The sequence below is a fragment of the Lepidochelys kempii genome, chromosome 8 (assembly GCF_965140285.1).
Source record: "Lepidochelys kempii isolate rLepKem1 chromosome 8, rLepKem1.hap1, whole genome shotgun sequence".
Classification (NCBI taxonomy): Eukaryota; Metazoa; Chordata; order Testudines; family Cheloniidae; genus Lepidochelys; species Lepidochelys kempii.
In genome coordinates, this window is record NC_136387.1 from 15253496 (window position 1) to 15269313 (window position 15818).

The 15818-nt window shown below is 43.9% G+C and overlaps 1 protein-coding gene across 4 annotated transcripts in view; it reads left to right on the forward strand.

The window, feature by feature from the left end:
• The window catches only part of SLC22A4 (solute carrier family 22 member 4), a 54961-nt gene that overhangs the window by 32057 nt on the left and 7086 nt on the right, over positions 1-15818 (forward strand). For 2 of the 4 annotated variants that reach the window (XM_073355645.2, XM_073355648.2), the window contains exons 5-9: positions 3659-3785; positions 6675-6775; positions 7774-7988; positions 8662-8844; positions 14330-14465. In XM_073355645.2, the coding sequence (XP_073211746.1) occupies positions 3659-3785; positions 6675-6775; positions 7774-7988; positions 8662-8844; positions 14330-14465 (762 nt within the window). Of the gene's footprint in view, positions 1-3658; positions 3786-6674; positions 6776-7773; positions 7989-8661; positions 8845-14329; positions 14470-15818 lie in introns of those variants that run through there. The other 2 variants (XM_073355647.2, XM_073355646.2) reach the window with 2 other exon arrangements.

Below are 15818 nucleotides of genomic sequence, written 5' to 3' on the forward strand. Positions count from 1 at the left end.
TCCAGGTCCTTGCATATGTGGGTTACAGTGGCATGGTCACGAAAACAAAATTCTGTACCACAATCAGGTGCATGATTATTTAGCGTGCACTGTGGAAGCTGCACTGGAAGAGCACACTAAACAACGAAGTGTATACGTTAAATGCACTTAGGCAAACACAGCCCCAGGGACAGCTCGCTGGGTCAGTATTGGTCAGTAGCTTGTCCAGGGAGGGATTTACATGAGCACCATGACATCCTGCAGGTTCATTTGGCTGGTTGAACAGAATGTCATAGCTTCTTTGGCTCCACCCTGTTTTTTTTTTTCCTCAGCCAATTGGATGCCTCATCCTGTAAGGGGATATGCTAGCCTATCTGGCCTTTAGAGACTGGGGATGCTGTCTTGAAGCTGACCTGACTTCCTGGGACTTGGAGATCTATGGCTCTGAGTGCCTTATACCTTTCAAAATATTATATGTTCAAATTTAAAGTGGGGGAGAATCTTACAATCCTTTGGAAAAGGTTTCCACTTAGATCAATGGGCACCATCATATTCATTTCTCAGCTGTTGCCACTATGGGTCCTTCCCTCTTTCCTCCCCACTTTTCTTATCCCTGCTCCTTTCTCCCTTCCCTTGCTAATAACACCAGGCACCAGCCTCTTTCCCATTAAACCCTGGCTGGCTGAGCACACAGCCAAGTTGAAACTGGCATGTGTTGGAGCTCTGGACCTGTGAAGACCTAAAACAGCCTCTGTAACAGGGCCTGCGTTAAAGGTAAGTTTTCTGTTCTTGGTTGTGGCAGTCAGGTGAGCTGAGGTTGGGAGGAGACAGCTGTTCCCCAGTTTGTCCAGGAACGTGACTGACTGGCTAGGAATCTGACTGTCTGCTCGCCCCAGGTTTGAATGTGTGGAGCTCTGTATTGAGCAGGGGTGGATGTAGCCTTTCGAGCACAATACTAAACTCTTCTTAGGCTTGGTTGTGAATTGTAGCCAAGGGGTGCGCCAACCACCCGCAGCAGCACCCTCTGCCTCAGCACCGCAACTCTAGTCCTGGCATGGCATGGAGGCCACAGGGGTGGAGCTAAAGAGCAAACCTGCCCTCCTGTCCTGCGGGGCTTGGCTCGGTTCCCTGCTGTGGGTGTTGCAACCTGGCGCATTGCATCACAGCGCCACTCATGTTTGGCGTCCTTGATTTCGTAATGTCTGTGGTGCAGCTGAATCCATGGACTTGCGCTAAAGCCTCTCCTGGTATTGGATCACAGGGTGAGGAGCATCTGGTCCCTATGTGACAGGCAGCTCCATCACAAATACCTGCTTAACAGGGCTTTATGATGGGAATGCAGACAAGCCACTAACTGGCTCTAGGTCTAGCACGCTTACCCAGATCCTTACTTTTTTACTTTTCCCTGTTTTGCCAGTTGGGAGGATTTCAGCAATAGGCTTTGGCAGTGACCGTTTACCAGACATAAAGAGATTCTCCGTGCTTTTTGTTTCTCTTTGCATGCAGTTGTCATGCTGGATTTTGAAAACATCACCCTAATGGATTTCATATGGCTAACCTTAACCCTGACCATTCCACACTCCGCTCCTTGGTTTTTTATTTTGTTTTTTGGTCTTTCCTTTGCACTCATTTCCCGCCCCGCTGCCCCCATTCCTTTTTAAATTGACACCAATTTAAACAAACCTTACCTCACTCACCGCTGGATGGTTATGCACTCCCAGTGTGAAAAGAAAACACTGGAGACAAGACGGGAAAGCCTGATGTTTTTGATTGGCCCTGTAGGCAGATTAGAGGAGGGATGCTATGCTCGCTCTTTCTCTGCATCTGTGGAGTGAGTGCACTCATTTCCTGATAGAGGGGAGAAATGTGAGGTGTCTCCCTCACCCCCCAAAACATACATATTCTCTTCAAAAAAATTATATTAAATATTCCTTCTTTTCATGCTGGGCTGAACCAGGAAGCTCCTCTCTTGTTCTTCTGAAACAGCCTCATTTATGGTAGATTAAGACCTCAAAAAGAACAATGTCTTTATTGCACTGTTAAGTAAAGCAAATCAGACTTATATCCTACACAGTGTGACATACCATTCAGCTCCATCTTTCTGCTCTTTGAATTTGGCTGGAAATATGAAATAAAACCCTTTAAAAATGATTTTCAATGCCTGCTTGCTATCATCAGACTTGAGAGATGGTCAGATGTTTGATTCCCTCTCCAGAGTGGCATTTTAAATAATGCTTCTATTTAACTTGAAATGCTTTAGAATCCTTGACTTCAGTGTGGCGTTGCTCGCTTTTCCTCTGCGACACACAGCATCATTTTGTTAGTGGGAGTAATGGAGGAAAAGTAGGTATTCGAACATAAAAGTCCAATTGGAAAAGCTGACTGTCGCTAGCGTATAAATCCTATGAAAGCTATGGTGGCTCACTGAGCTGTTGCACTGGCCTCTTGCTGCTGGAGACCTAGATTCAAAGCCCTGCCTTGGGGTACCAGTGAAGTTGTGTTTGGTGGCTGTTCTTCCTGGTTCTTGTTTGCATTGCAAAACATCCATAAGGATTGACCTGACTCTCATCTTCCACTTCAGGGTCTGGGACTGTAGAGGCAGAGAGATGGTAGGTAGGGATTGAGGTACATTGGCAGAGGTATGTAAAGGAAGCTTGCACAGTGCTTGCTAGTGGCTCTTATGAAGCAATGTATTTACTTAATAACTTTTATACAGTGAAATAAGAACTATCCTGTCAAAAGCTTAGTAAGATAAATACTCCAAAGGGATTCCGAGTATCCCTTGCTTCTGCAATCTGCATTCGTATTCATTAACTGACCTGTAAAGAAATGCAGTGGGAGAGACAGTAGTAGAAAAATGTTAATCAACCCTTTAAGAAGGGGTCTAGCAGCTGCTGTTGCAGATCATGAAGGTATCTCGGCCGTCTCTGACCTATTGACTTACCATTGACTTAGGAGAGCAAGACAGCAGCAGTTAGGATTGAAGGATTTAGAGTTTTTAAAAAACTGGGGAAAGAGAGGCATGTCCTTCTAGTCTGTGTTTGATATTAATGGACATCATGATGTTTGGATTTTACCTGCAGGATACAATCATGTCCACAATGTGGCACTGCTACCATTCTCTTAGCCTGATCAGTTTTGTTTTATGAAGATAAAGAAGGTTGTGTATAAACTCTCTATGGCAAGTAGCCTTTAAATATGTCTGCACTTTCCTTTAAATATCACCACCACAACACTACACCATTTGTGTGCTGTATACAACTTTTGTAAGGATAACTTGTTGATATGATTGATATTTATGCTACCTAACTATTAATATTTTTGCTATTTACCAAGAAACTTCTGACTCTCTGATGGAATTTAATTATCCCCTTAACATATATGAATACAACTAATTTCAGAAACTAGTTATAGGAAGAGGGCCCTGTCCTGCAAGTACTTGACCATGTGAGTAGTTACCCATGTGCTTGAGCAGTACCATTGAGCTCAGTGGTACTACTCATTATGGGTAAAGTGACCCACATGTTTATCTATCGGGACGTTTGGACCCTACCGCAGGAAGTGATCTATTACTGAGATTGCAAAATCTATCTCCAAAGTGTATTTAATAAAGATGATTAAGTCAGGAGTTGTGATCATTGTGGAAATGTTGATTCAGTCCTTCTGAAATTTGTTGCAGGTTCATTCCTGAATCTCCCCGATGGCTGATCTCCCAGGGAAGATTTAAAGAGGCAGAGATCATCATCCGAAAGGCTGCAAAAACAAATGGCATTGTAGCCCCAGCTATGCTGTTTGACTCCACAGAGGTACATTTTCATATGTCCTGCCACAACTGGGTGGGGTGCGGTGTGGGGAGAGAGGGACTATATGACCTCTTGAGGTCTCTTCCAGTTATCCCAGAACTGTAGGGAGTCTAATCTGCTGCTTGGCAACCTTTGCTATTTTCCTGTTCAGGCAATTCATTTCCAGATTATTCTGATAAGGCAGAATATGTTTTCATATGTCCTGCCTCAACTGGGTGGAGGCGGGGAAGAGAGGGATTATATATGACCTCTTGGGGTCTCGTCCAGCCCTAGAGTTCCGTGATTCTAATCTGCTACTTGGCAACCTTTGCTATTTTCCTTTTTATTTCCATATTATTCTGATAAGCCAGAACATCAAACAGTTCAGAGCACAGCTCTGTCACCAGTTGTTTAGTAAATTGTCCAGGTTCAGTACTTGCTGTGACATGAGGCAATTGGTGGTGGCTCATTTGCATCAGTAAGTCAAAAATATGCAGCTGCAGTTGATTATTTTGCAGTAAGATCTGTACTCTTCAGCAATGACTTTCTCTGGCTTTCAGTCAGGACTGGCTTGTCTCATAGGTCTAACAAAGTGTCTATCATTAGGGCACTGCTGCCTCACTCAGAAAAATGAGAAATTAAAATACATCTATCTTCATCTTGGTTGGATGCACTATTGACAGCTGATCATTTAATTTAAAGGTAGCTCTTCCAGATGGAAGGATCTGTGTGGAGCAGCAGTTCTGGTACCCAGATTTTATAATGCATATGTGTACCTGCTAGTAGGAGGCACCAAAGGAGAAAGCAGGGCTTCACTGAAGAGCCTGTCAGTCCTAGCATGGCACTAAAGGGCACCCTCAAAAGTGCCCTTAATAAATAAATATGTATAGTGTGTAGGCAGTTCCATTGCCCCATTGCTAAGTAGTCCTTTTTCACTGGCTTAATACACTGTTGGCCCTGTGTCTGTGCATGGGGATTTATTATTTGTTTTCTGGGGTTTTTTAATAATGATCTGGTGGTAAAAGGGCTCCATTTTAATTAAGAACATTTAGTCCTTTCATAGGAATGATACCTCTTGGTTAATCTTCTTAGTTACAAAGAAAAAAGCCTAGCTCAGAAAGCTTATTAGCATTTAAAAGTTGACTGAAACACAAGTACACACATAATACAGTGACTTAGCATTTGTGATCTTGTCTCCCTCTAGCGGCTAGCTCCAGGAGCATAATAGCCAGCTAGTTAACTCTGCTTAATCGGATGGTAGGGGAGTCATACTCTTTGATGATTACGATCCTCAGTTTCAGTCCCATGAGTCTGTGTTCATTACATGTGCACATGTCTTTTACATGAGACTTTATATATTGTTTTCATATAAATAGCCACTTATTAAGCTCCAGATAATCCACGGCACAGTACAAAACCACATGTTGTTATGACTTTTCTACAAGAAAAATGTGTTCTTTGATGAACTTGCTTGGCAGCATAAACTACTCAAATATTGTTCAGTTTTTGGTTATGCCACTTAAAATCTGTTCTCGAAAAGCAAGTGTGTTTTGGGGGTGGGAATTTTGTCCTAGGATAGTTGTGAGAAAGAAGAGCACTTCCTTTATGTCCTAGCTGTAGATCAGCTGCATGTTTAATACTTTACAAGACTTTTTCTCAGGCTCCAGGAGAAAAGTCTGCTTTTCATCACTGCCTCGTGCCTTTCAGATTAAGTGGCAATACAGCCCCTCCCCTCCCCCACCCACAACCGTACAAGTCTGATCCTGATGTCAGCCTTTTACATTTGCCAGTGGATGATGCCTGCACAATATCTGTTCTGTTAAAATAACCTTAGAGCTTCTGAGCGATGCCAGATGGACGTTCCTAGAAAGTGAAAACTTCTAGCTAGCCAAACAGGAACGGCCAAGGAAGCAGCATTTCAGCTTCCCCGAGGCAGGCCAGGAGTGTGACACAGCCTTATCCTCTGGGACTGAGAGATTAGCTCTGTTTTATGCCCATTCAGTCCTGGGCTGGCCCCTCACCTGAGACCAACTTGGTATCAGTTGTGGCAGTGGCCTTTGTAGTAATGGCACGAGTCTACTAAGCCCTGGCCCGAGATCACCAGCTCCTTTCTTCATCCTAGGGCGCTAAATGGTAATAGTTTTGGGCCACTACTGGCCCAGGCAGGGTGTAATTCTTATGTGGGACCTACCTCCAGGCTCTGAATCAGCTGGACCCAGCAAAGAGGACCCTGCACATGCCAGATTGGCTGCAGAGGGTCTGTTTCCAGCACCAAATGGTCTCTCAGCCTCTGCTAACATGGGGAGCAGTGGTGGCAAATATCATCACAGTTAGTAATTGAGTTCAGGGCTGAGCACCAATTTCCCATGTGCTCTTGCAACCAACTGCTGCTCAATAGGCAGCCGAGCTTGAGGATTCTTTGTTTCACACTGATCTGTGTATTCTGAGATCTGTAGAGATCTCAATAGGCAGCGTGCGGGAAACTGCCTTTGTCAGTGAGGCCGGTCCTGGGAGTGCCTTTGTACGGCATGAAGGAGGAGAAGTTAGTGCAAGTCTTTTCCCCCGTTAGACTTTCTGTTCTTTGATGACTTGGTAACTGATTTCTAGATCGAATTGGTACGGGTATGTCAGTACTGCCGTGTGTCACAACTAACTTAAAAGTTACTTTAGTCTCTACCCCCAGTGGTACTCCAATCAAGCTTCCTATGAAACCCCTTTGCTGATGCGGAATTGGTTGGGTGGCTGTTGATTTGTGTATTTTCTGCCCTTTCACTTTACTTGGAAGGGTTATGTGGGGTTATATTTTCATAACCTCCATCCTCCCAAATCTGTGTGTTAAGATTTTTTTCCCCACAGATTAGATTGATCGCTTGCTATAGGGATATTTTGGGTTTGTTTTCCTTTTCCCCTAAGATGCAGGATATGAAGTTTCAGCAGCAGCAGAAGGCATACATCTTGGACTTGTTCAGAACCCGAAACATTGCAGTTATCACTGTTATGTCATTGTTGCTGTGGTAAGTGGATGTGTGACCCTAAAGCACACGGACAACAATCAATCTGTTTGTGATGTCTGTTGTAGTTTTTTATAATAACCGGTCTCATACACTGGGACCTATTTCAAACATGGGAATCTGCGTAGGGTGTTCAAATACCTGCATTAAAGGGCTTGCATCCGTGTTTGGGCAGGTAGAGATTTGTGCTCTTCAGTGTGCATGTGAGCATGCAAATTTATGATGACTCTATTGATGTTGAGCATTTATATAGCACACGGTGTACTCAAAGTGCTGCTGTAAAAAAACCAACAAACCCACAGTCTTAGCCACACAACATCCATGAGAAGTACACATTACTGTCTTGGGGGTATAGCGAAAGAGGTCATGTGGCTTGCCCAGGCCATATAGCAGTTCAGTGGCAGAACAATAATTAGAACCGAATACATGACTCTTAATCTGTGATCCATTCTTTTAGACTCCACTGCCTCCCGTCTAGAGGAATTGGCTAATTCCTTTTGCATGTCAAATTGAGGTGTCCCAAGATTTGAAATCCGATCTTCCAGCTCTCTTATGCAGAACCATAACATTCAGATGCTGTAATGGAGCTTTTTATGAATACACCGAGTCTTTTAATAGAGTTTGCTCTAGGGAGAGGTTCCCTAAAAATGGGATTGTAGATGGCATGCTGTAATAAACTGAAACGTTTCAGGACTTCCTACTTCACTTTATTGTTAATGGCTCCGTCACAGTGAAACACCATTATGAATAACTTCCAGTGAGCCTTTCATTTACCATATTGTATATGGGAGGGAGAGTTAAGTTAGGGCTCTGTGGAGAGGATTGTGTTTGGGCATTTTTAGTACAAAAAGAAGCTGCAGGTGCAAAAAACTTAGCAACTGTGGTGTAGCTATTGAAATTCTGAAAGCCATCCCATCCCTGCTGATGTCTGGTATAGTGCTGTTTCTGAAACAGAATCTTGGGTAATACTGTAGAGACTTTACTTTTTATGCATCTTTCAGGATGTTAACATCAGTTGGTTACTTTGGACTGTCTCTCAACACTCCCAACTTGCATGGAAATGCCTACATCAATTGCTTCCTCTCAGCCATTATAGAAGTTCCAGCTTATGTGATTGCTTGGCTGCTCCTCCGAATCTTACCTCGGCGGTATTCGATATCTGGCACCTTGTTCTTAGGAGGAGGGGTTATTCTCTTCATTCAGCTGGTGCCTACAGGTATGAGCTTCAACTCATGACGTAAAAATAAAATATATCCTACAGTGCCATCTAACTGCTCCAGCAAAGGGTTGGAAACCAGGAAGTTACCAGGTGAAATTTGCACCAAACCTCAATCATTTGTCGCTTGATTTGATTTTGGGTTGGTTTGTTACTTTTTCGTACAATTCTGAGCACCTGCAGCTCTCATTCAGTTCACTGGGTGTTGAGTGCTCAGCACTTCTGAAAATCAAAGTATTGATCCGTTTATGCTTCAGATGACCAGGTCATAAAATTGGATAAATGACAGAACACAGATGCATCTGAACTGGAGACACTACTTACAAAAATCAGAAGTTCTTCAGATTTCACCGTAGACTTCAGTAGAACCTAAATGCATTGCTGATTAGATATGAATTTAAGCATGTGCTTATCTAGTTTGCTGAATCAGAGCCATAATGCATTTCAAGTGCACTCTCAGACTGGGAGTGAACCAAAGTCCTGGTAGTATAAAATAAGCTGCCTGCTCAAGTTATGAATTGGCGAATCTAGGGCTCAGGGGTGGTTATGATAAGAGAAGACTGCAATTACAGAGGGGGGAAAAACTGAAGTCTTTGGGAGGTAAAAACAATGGAGGTAACAAGCATGGGAACTAGATGCAGCTTTATTGATCCTCATTTAATTTTATTTTCAGACCTTCACATCCTGTCTGTCTTCCTGGTGATGCTGGGGAAGTTTGGGATCACATCCGCATTCTCAATGCTTTATGTCTACACTTCTGAGCTCTACCCAACAATAGTAAGAAATATGGCAGTTGGAGCTACTTCCATGTCTTCCAGGGTGGGCAGCATCATCGCTCCTTACTTTGTTTACCTTGGTGAGATGTCTTTAATCATTTGGCTTGAATTTAAACACATGGGAGCAAACTGCACAGAGCAGTTATCCCAAAGAATGGGTGCAAGCTAGAAAGTCCTGGTGCTCCAAAGATGTTTAAACCAGCTTTTTAGATATTGTAATTTCAGTCACTTTCCTCCATTTTGGGCCATTTTGTTTTACACCAAGGGAAATAACTGGTGTTACACCACTATTGCACCTGTATAAAATTAGAGTATCAGGCCCTTTTATTCTCTTTGATTGAGGCAGGTGCTTTCCAAACAGAAGAGGCCTTGTATCCTGCTCACAATTCAAAGGCAAAGAGGGATAGCAAAGGGGTGAAACATACAAGTAGAGCGGCTGAGATGATACTTTGCCACATCTTGATAGTGCACACTTGAAAACTATTCTCAGTCACTTCTGAAACTTGCCATGATCAGTCAGCTAGTTTCCCAAGGGCATATGGCCCAAATGGGCCTTCATTGCATAGCGCTTAGTGTAGAAGAGAGCACAGAGACTTGTGAGATGCTGAAAAACAGGCAGATGCAGGTCAAATAATCTCTTGGAATCTACACTTTTTTGAAAATGGTACTTAGAAAATATGCAGTATAAAGCATACACAGTAGTGTGTACATGTAATATTTCTAATTACACACAAAACACTATGTTAAAAGAAATGTTAAGGTTGCAAAGTCAAACCTCAAAAGTAAAAAGAAATTCAGCCCCGTTGTGCATATGCTAACAGTCTTTAGATGTTCACATAGTATTTTATAGATGGAGAGTGAGGCACTGAGAGATTAAAGTCAAAAGTATCCACTCATTTTGGGTGCTCAATTTGCGATGGCTAGGTCCCTATGAAGTGCCATATGACGCTTAAAGAACAGCTTTGATCGACTTCCATTGCAGAGCTGTGTGCTCAGGACGCCTATATATCAGATCCCAGGGTCTTAAGTGAAGCGATGAGAGACCGCCTCTGAAAAGTTTGGTCTAAATGATTTAACTAGCCTTACATAGAGAAACTGTGTCAGAGCCAAGGATAGAATCCACTTCTTCAGAGCAGCATTCCGTTGCCTTAGATATGAGACAACATGCTGTCTCTTCCTACAATCTGCTGCCTCATTCACTACACCCCTTCCAAGTTCTGCAACAAATGAAGCAGGGGTCCTAACAGATAAGCCTCCTTCACTACAGAACCCGGATTCATCCCCAGAACAGGCCCATCCTGAATGAGATGGGTCCTGCAGAAAAAATGGTATGTGATCAAATAATTAAAGACTGTACCCTAACGCTTATGCACAAGAGGGTTGAGTTGCACAGACTTAATTTTGGCACTTTTGAGTGCTTGACTTGCAACCCTGGTGGTTTTTAATGTAACTTTTTGTTTGCGACTTCTTTGGTTTTAAAAAAGCAAATGGAAATAATAGAAATTCCATTAAGTGGCATCATATTGACACCCCCTGGTTCGTCAGCAGCGTAGGAACTTTTAGATCTATTTCACAGGCCTCTGCCACTTGAGCTAATAGAGTAACAGATAGCTAAAGTAGCTTGTGATTCCCTACGTGGACCAGCAGTAGTAGGGGATGAGACTCACGCACTTTGCCAGTGGATTTCACAGGGAGCAGAGAAATGGTGAGACTCCGGAATCTTGGTTTCCATTCCAGATTCTGAACAGGAATGAAATAGATATGGATCCTTGTGCACATTTTCCCCCAAGCTTGACCCCCCTCCTGCCCTATCCCTTCCAACCTGTCCCAGTTGGTCTCTTCACTACTCCTAGCTCCGTGTCCCAGTCCCATTCTTTAGCCCCACCCAGTCGCTGTCCGTACTCCTCAGGTGTCTCACCCCGTCCCAGTTTCCTTGCCCACCCAGTCATAGTCACCCCCGCCCCTCCCAGCCAGTCAGAGTCTCCTTGCTCAGTCAGTCCCAGTTCGGCTTCTCAGGGCACGCAGGGCTGTGAGTCACCTTGTTGCCAGCTTTCTCCAGTGCCTGTGCCAGTCGAATATTAGCTCCCTAACACAACCAGCGTGTCAGGCACATGAGTGCTCTCCTCTGCGCTACACCAGCCCTGCCTTTGCCCTGCAGACTGACAGTAGATGCACTGCATCCCTCAAGTTCCCCCCTTGGGGAGTCCAGCCCCTAATCACTGGATATCCACAGAAATCCCAGATCATCTGGAACAGTGTTTCCCAGTTTACTAGTTTTCACTTAGCCCATGGCTCCTGTATCACACACACAGCATTTGTTCAATGGTAGTAACACAAAAGATAATTTATTTGAATCTCTTTTTTTTTCTTAAACAGAAACAAGTGGAGTGAGGGAAACAAATGGTTACATATGAGACAAAATTATAAAACATGAAGTAGGGCCTGCCCTTATTCGTAGTTACCTGTCCTAGCTAATAAAGTAGATTCTCACTCCAAAATTCAGTCTTTTGCAGCGCTGGCTAATCCCAAGGAGCTAGGACCCAGTTTTTCACAAAGCACCTCCACTCATCCAGGTACCTCCTCAGTGGACGGATGTAGAATGTCTTTCTCCACCCTGTGATATACTGAATCAGTCTTTATTCACAGACAGGGCGCTCCCTCACTCCCCTGTCTTTCCTTCTCACTTCCAAGTGGTTTTGATGTTTAATTTTTCTGGGTTGGTGCAAAGATAAACCACTGAGCAAAACATTATGTAATCAGCTAGCCAGAGGGAGGTGAGAGCTTCCTCCCGCTTGAATGGGCCAGCACCATTCCCTGGTGACTCACTTTCACTTCAAGACCATAAGGGTATAATTTTAAATATAGTAACATTATTCCTTAACGGTTACCCATACGTGCATGTATTGATAAGTTACAAGCTTTCAGCAGAGACCTCACATGCTACCCTTTATGGATAACTATCATGAAGCCAATGTGTTAGATGTAATGAGTTTGTCTTGTCTGAGACGAGTTGCTTGTACGGAACAGTGACCCCTTTGCCAATTGGCACCAATGGGCCTCTGTGTGATATCCCCTTTCCAATCTGTCTCTCCCCTCCCATCCCACTGACTCCCAGTCTCCCTCCATGGACTCCTCATCCAGTCTCTGCCTCCCCCGACCTTCCCGGCTCCCTGTTCCAGTTCCACTCTTCCCCCCAGCTCCTCACCCAATCTGTGTCCTCCTCCCCTGCTTTCCCCCTTGGCTCCCAGTATCACCCCCTCGTACCGCGCAGTTCCCAGTCCAAGTCTCCTTGCCCAACTAGTACCAGTCTCCCTTCCCCAGCTTCCAGTTCCAGTCTCCTTGCACAGGCCCAATCTCAGCAGATGCCTTGTCCAAGTCTTCTCCTTTCCCTTTTCCTCTATCCTGCTTTTGTCCCCTATGCATTCCAGTCAGACAGCTTCCTCCTCCACACTGTCTGAGTGCCAGCAGGGGAGTTCTTGAGAGCACAGGAGAGACAGGCTCCCTGCTCTCAGTACCAACACCTGGCCCCACTCTAACTATGAGCAGCCATTACAGGGCAAATTCTTTTCAGCAACTGTAGCCCTGGGTTGGAACGTGCTCATCTGCTCTGCGGGGATGGACCACATGCAGTCTGTCACAGGTAGGAGCTGACAGAGTCTCGAGCATACTGAGGGAGGACAGAATCTTCAGAGGTTTAGCTGCTTCTAGCAAGACTCCACTGAGCATATGTAACCTGCAGGTGTTTTCCAGAGGCTTATAACTAGGCCAAATTTGGGTGGTTATTTGCTGGGATGGCAAAAGGCATGTTCTGGACATGAGGATGACCACACTCTCTCTTCTCGTCTTTTCCCCCTCCACCGCCCCTCACAGATGGCAAAGGTTCCTAACAAAACAATTGCATTAACCTTTTTAACAAGGGCAAAACAACTTATGTTTCCCTAATCTCTGAAATAGCTGAACCATCTTTGGTGAAACGTTAAAATAATAATAATGAATAATTCAGCCTGAGCAGACACTTCAGCATGGAAGGTTACGTTTTGGCAAAGCTATAAACAACGAAAAACAGGATCTTGCCATGGGAATTATCAGATGACCCAGCTGGTCCTATAATAAATTTTCTATTGCTCTATGTTCTCACGTATAAACATTATGGCTTTTAAACCAATGTAACTCCATTTACTTTAAGGGAATTAATCCTGATTTATGATGATAGAGAAAGTGAGAGGAGAACTGCACGTATACTGTGTCATCTATGTGTTTAAACATGGAAAAATTTTCAAATCATTTAACACCATGTGATTCTCTCATCTAAAGTTTTCACAGCTATTACAGTCACAAAACTAATAGCTTGTGGCCAGGATTTCTGTTTGTTCTTTGTAATAAAAAAGGTTCCCTCTATTTCAATCTCTCTGTGTTTGTTCAGCACATAAGGCAGTGTGGCCTTGATCCTGCTTGGGATCCTTGAATGTTAATGCAATGCAAATAATCATAAATAATAATGCAGAGGTTATTCAAATAGTAAGGAAAAAATGTGATTTTTCTCATATTTTGTATTCAATGTCCGATGGGCCTGCTTTCAGGACCTTGGCACACTAATGGAGGAAGTCACACATTTAAAATTGGAAAAGGTAAGTTTTAGGAGAATGCTGTGAGCTGTTGATATTTGCTTCAGCCAAGTTAGGACCATATAGTTTAGCCAGTTATTGAATGAAGATGGAGATCAAAGCACAAACTTTGGCTCCCTCTGATATATCAAAGATCTTTGGTGGTTAATCCTAGCTTTGTTCTCTACATCATAAAGTCTACAGGTATAACTTCAATCCGAAATAATATTGTCGTGTCCAGAATACATGTATTCTACATAAGATACTCTCTGGTTCCTTGGTTTGCACCTTTTCTGAAAGATCTCTAATGTTCTGTGCTATTGTGGTTTGCAGATTTTGCATCCTGACCATACACTTGTGCACAATTGTAAGGCTTCTGGCAATACTAGTAACTTTCCAGTCCCAAACCTGATTCTGCCTAGACCAAGGGCACCGTCTGTCACAGCAGGCCTGTTGCTTTCCCCACTTCTAATCAAGTTTTTGTAAATGTGCTGTTAGTGGAGGAAGTTTAATTTGTATTTAATTAAGTTTTATTGTGAGGCTAAGATTTGAGTCCAAATAAAAACAACGACTGAAGGCTCACTTCCTCCAGCAGTGGTATAATTGTGTTTATCTCGCCAAGACATTTGTTATCCTACATGGAAGAAGCAACATGTAGGAGCTGTTAAATGGTACACAATTCGTGCCAGAGTAGTAATTGGCAACACCTTATGCGATGTGATCATCCCCTATTACAGTTTGGCATATTTTTAATTGAAAAACCCTTTGGATAGGATTGGCAGGTACATAAGTAACTCCAGTTTGGGATTCACTTGTGCTGACTTCTAGGTGGAAATATTGGTTAACAAATTATGCAAAGTGAATTATACAATATAGTGGTGTCCTGAATATTTATTCCATCTCTGAGCTCGTTGTGATGGTTGGTGTATAACTAATGTTGCCATGTCCTGTGTTCTGCCAGGTGCCTATGACCGATTCCTGCCTTACATTCTCATGGGAAGCCTGACTGTGCTGATAGGGATCCTTACCCTGTTTCTCCCAGAAAGCTTTGGAAATCCTCTCCCTGAGACCTTTGACCAGATGCTAAGAGTAAAAGGGTAAGTGGATTTCATTCACTCCATAGATCTGAAACATACAGCCACAACCAATTCAATATCATCTCCTCATTACACTCAACAAATGAGTATTTTACAGGTCTGTTCCAATAGACCAGGGGTTCTCAAACTTCATTGCACTGCGACCCCCTTCTGACAACAAAACTTGCTACATGATGCCAGGAGAAAGGACCGAAGCCCCAGAGCCCCAGCTGCCCAGGGCTGAAGTTCTCGGGCTGAAGTTCTCAGGCTTCAGCTTTGGCCCCGGGGCGGTGGGACTTGGGCCCCAGCAAGTCTAATTCAGCCCTGGCGACCCCATTAAAATGGGGTGGTGACCCACTTTGGGGTCCTGACCCACAGTTTGAGAACTGCTGCAATAGACCAAACCTTTCAGAAGTGGCCTCTGATTTTTAGTGCCTGACTTGATACACATTGGGTCTGATTTTTCAGAATTGCTGAGCAACCGTGACTCCCAACTGAAATCCGTGTGTGTGTGTGTGTGCTCAGACGTTTTGGAAACAACACCAACAGTGTTTTGAGATAAGCACTCAGAAATCAGAGTCCTTTCTTGAAATGTTATCCTGAATGGCTCCAGTACATTAGAGGTCTTCACTGTTATTAGTGGGCTTAGTACACAGAGCGTTTAACAGACCAAACTTTCTCTTGTATGTTGAGGGCAGCACGGCCCAGTGGATTGAACTCAAAGCCAGGAATGCCTGAGCTGTGGGGTTAATATTCATTATGGAAGCACAACCAGTGTGTCAGGTGCTATACAACAGCGGTTCTCAACCAGGGGTCCAGGGCCCACTGCGGGGCCACAAGCAGGTTTTAGGGGGTCTGCCAAAATAAACCAGAGAGTAGAGCCAGTGTTAGACTCACTGGGGCTTGGGGCTGAAGCCCGAGCCCCGCAGCCTTGGGCTGAAGCCGAAGCTCAAACAAATTAGCTTTGAGGGCCTGCTGTAGTGTGGGGCTCTGGGCAATTGCCCTGCTTGCTACCCCCTAATGCCAGCCCTGGCTTTTAATCTACTGGAAATACAGAAAGAGTTGTTGTGGAACAGGCAGGCTGGGGAGTTTTCATAGCATGTTGGGGGGGGGGGTCTCCTGGTGTACAAGACACGGAAGTAAATGTGGTCCCCTGCTGGGGTACTTTTGCTTAAATAGATGAACAACCCAGAATGTCCCAGGAGGAAGGTTTTGTCTGAGATGATTTTTTTAAGATAGGTGGATACCAGCTTTTTTTTTTTTTTTTTTTTAATTGAAGTCTGTTTTGAGGCAGGGTTTGGAATAAGAGGTTGGGAGCTGGATTCATTGAAATCAGGATAGAGTCTCAGGCGTGTTTCAACTGCTACCGCTGAA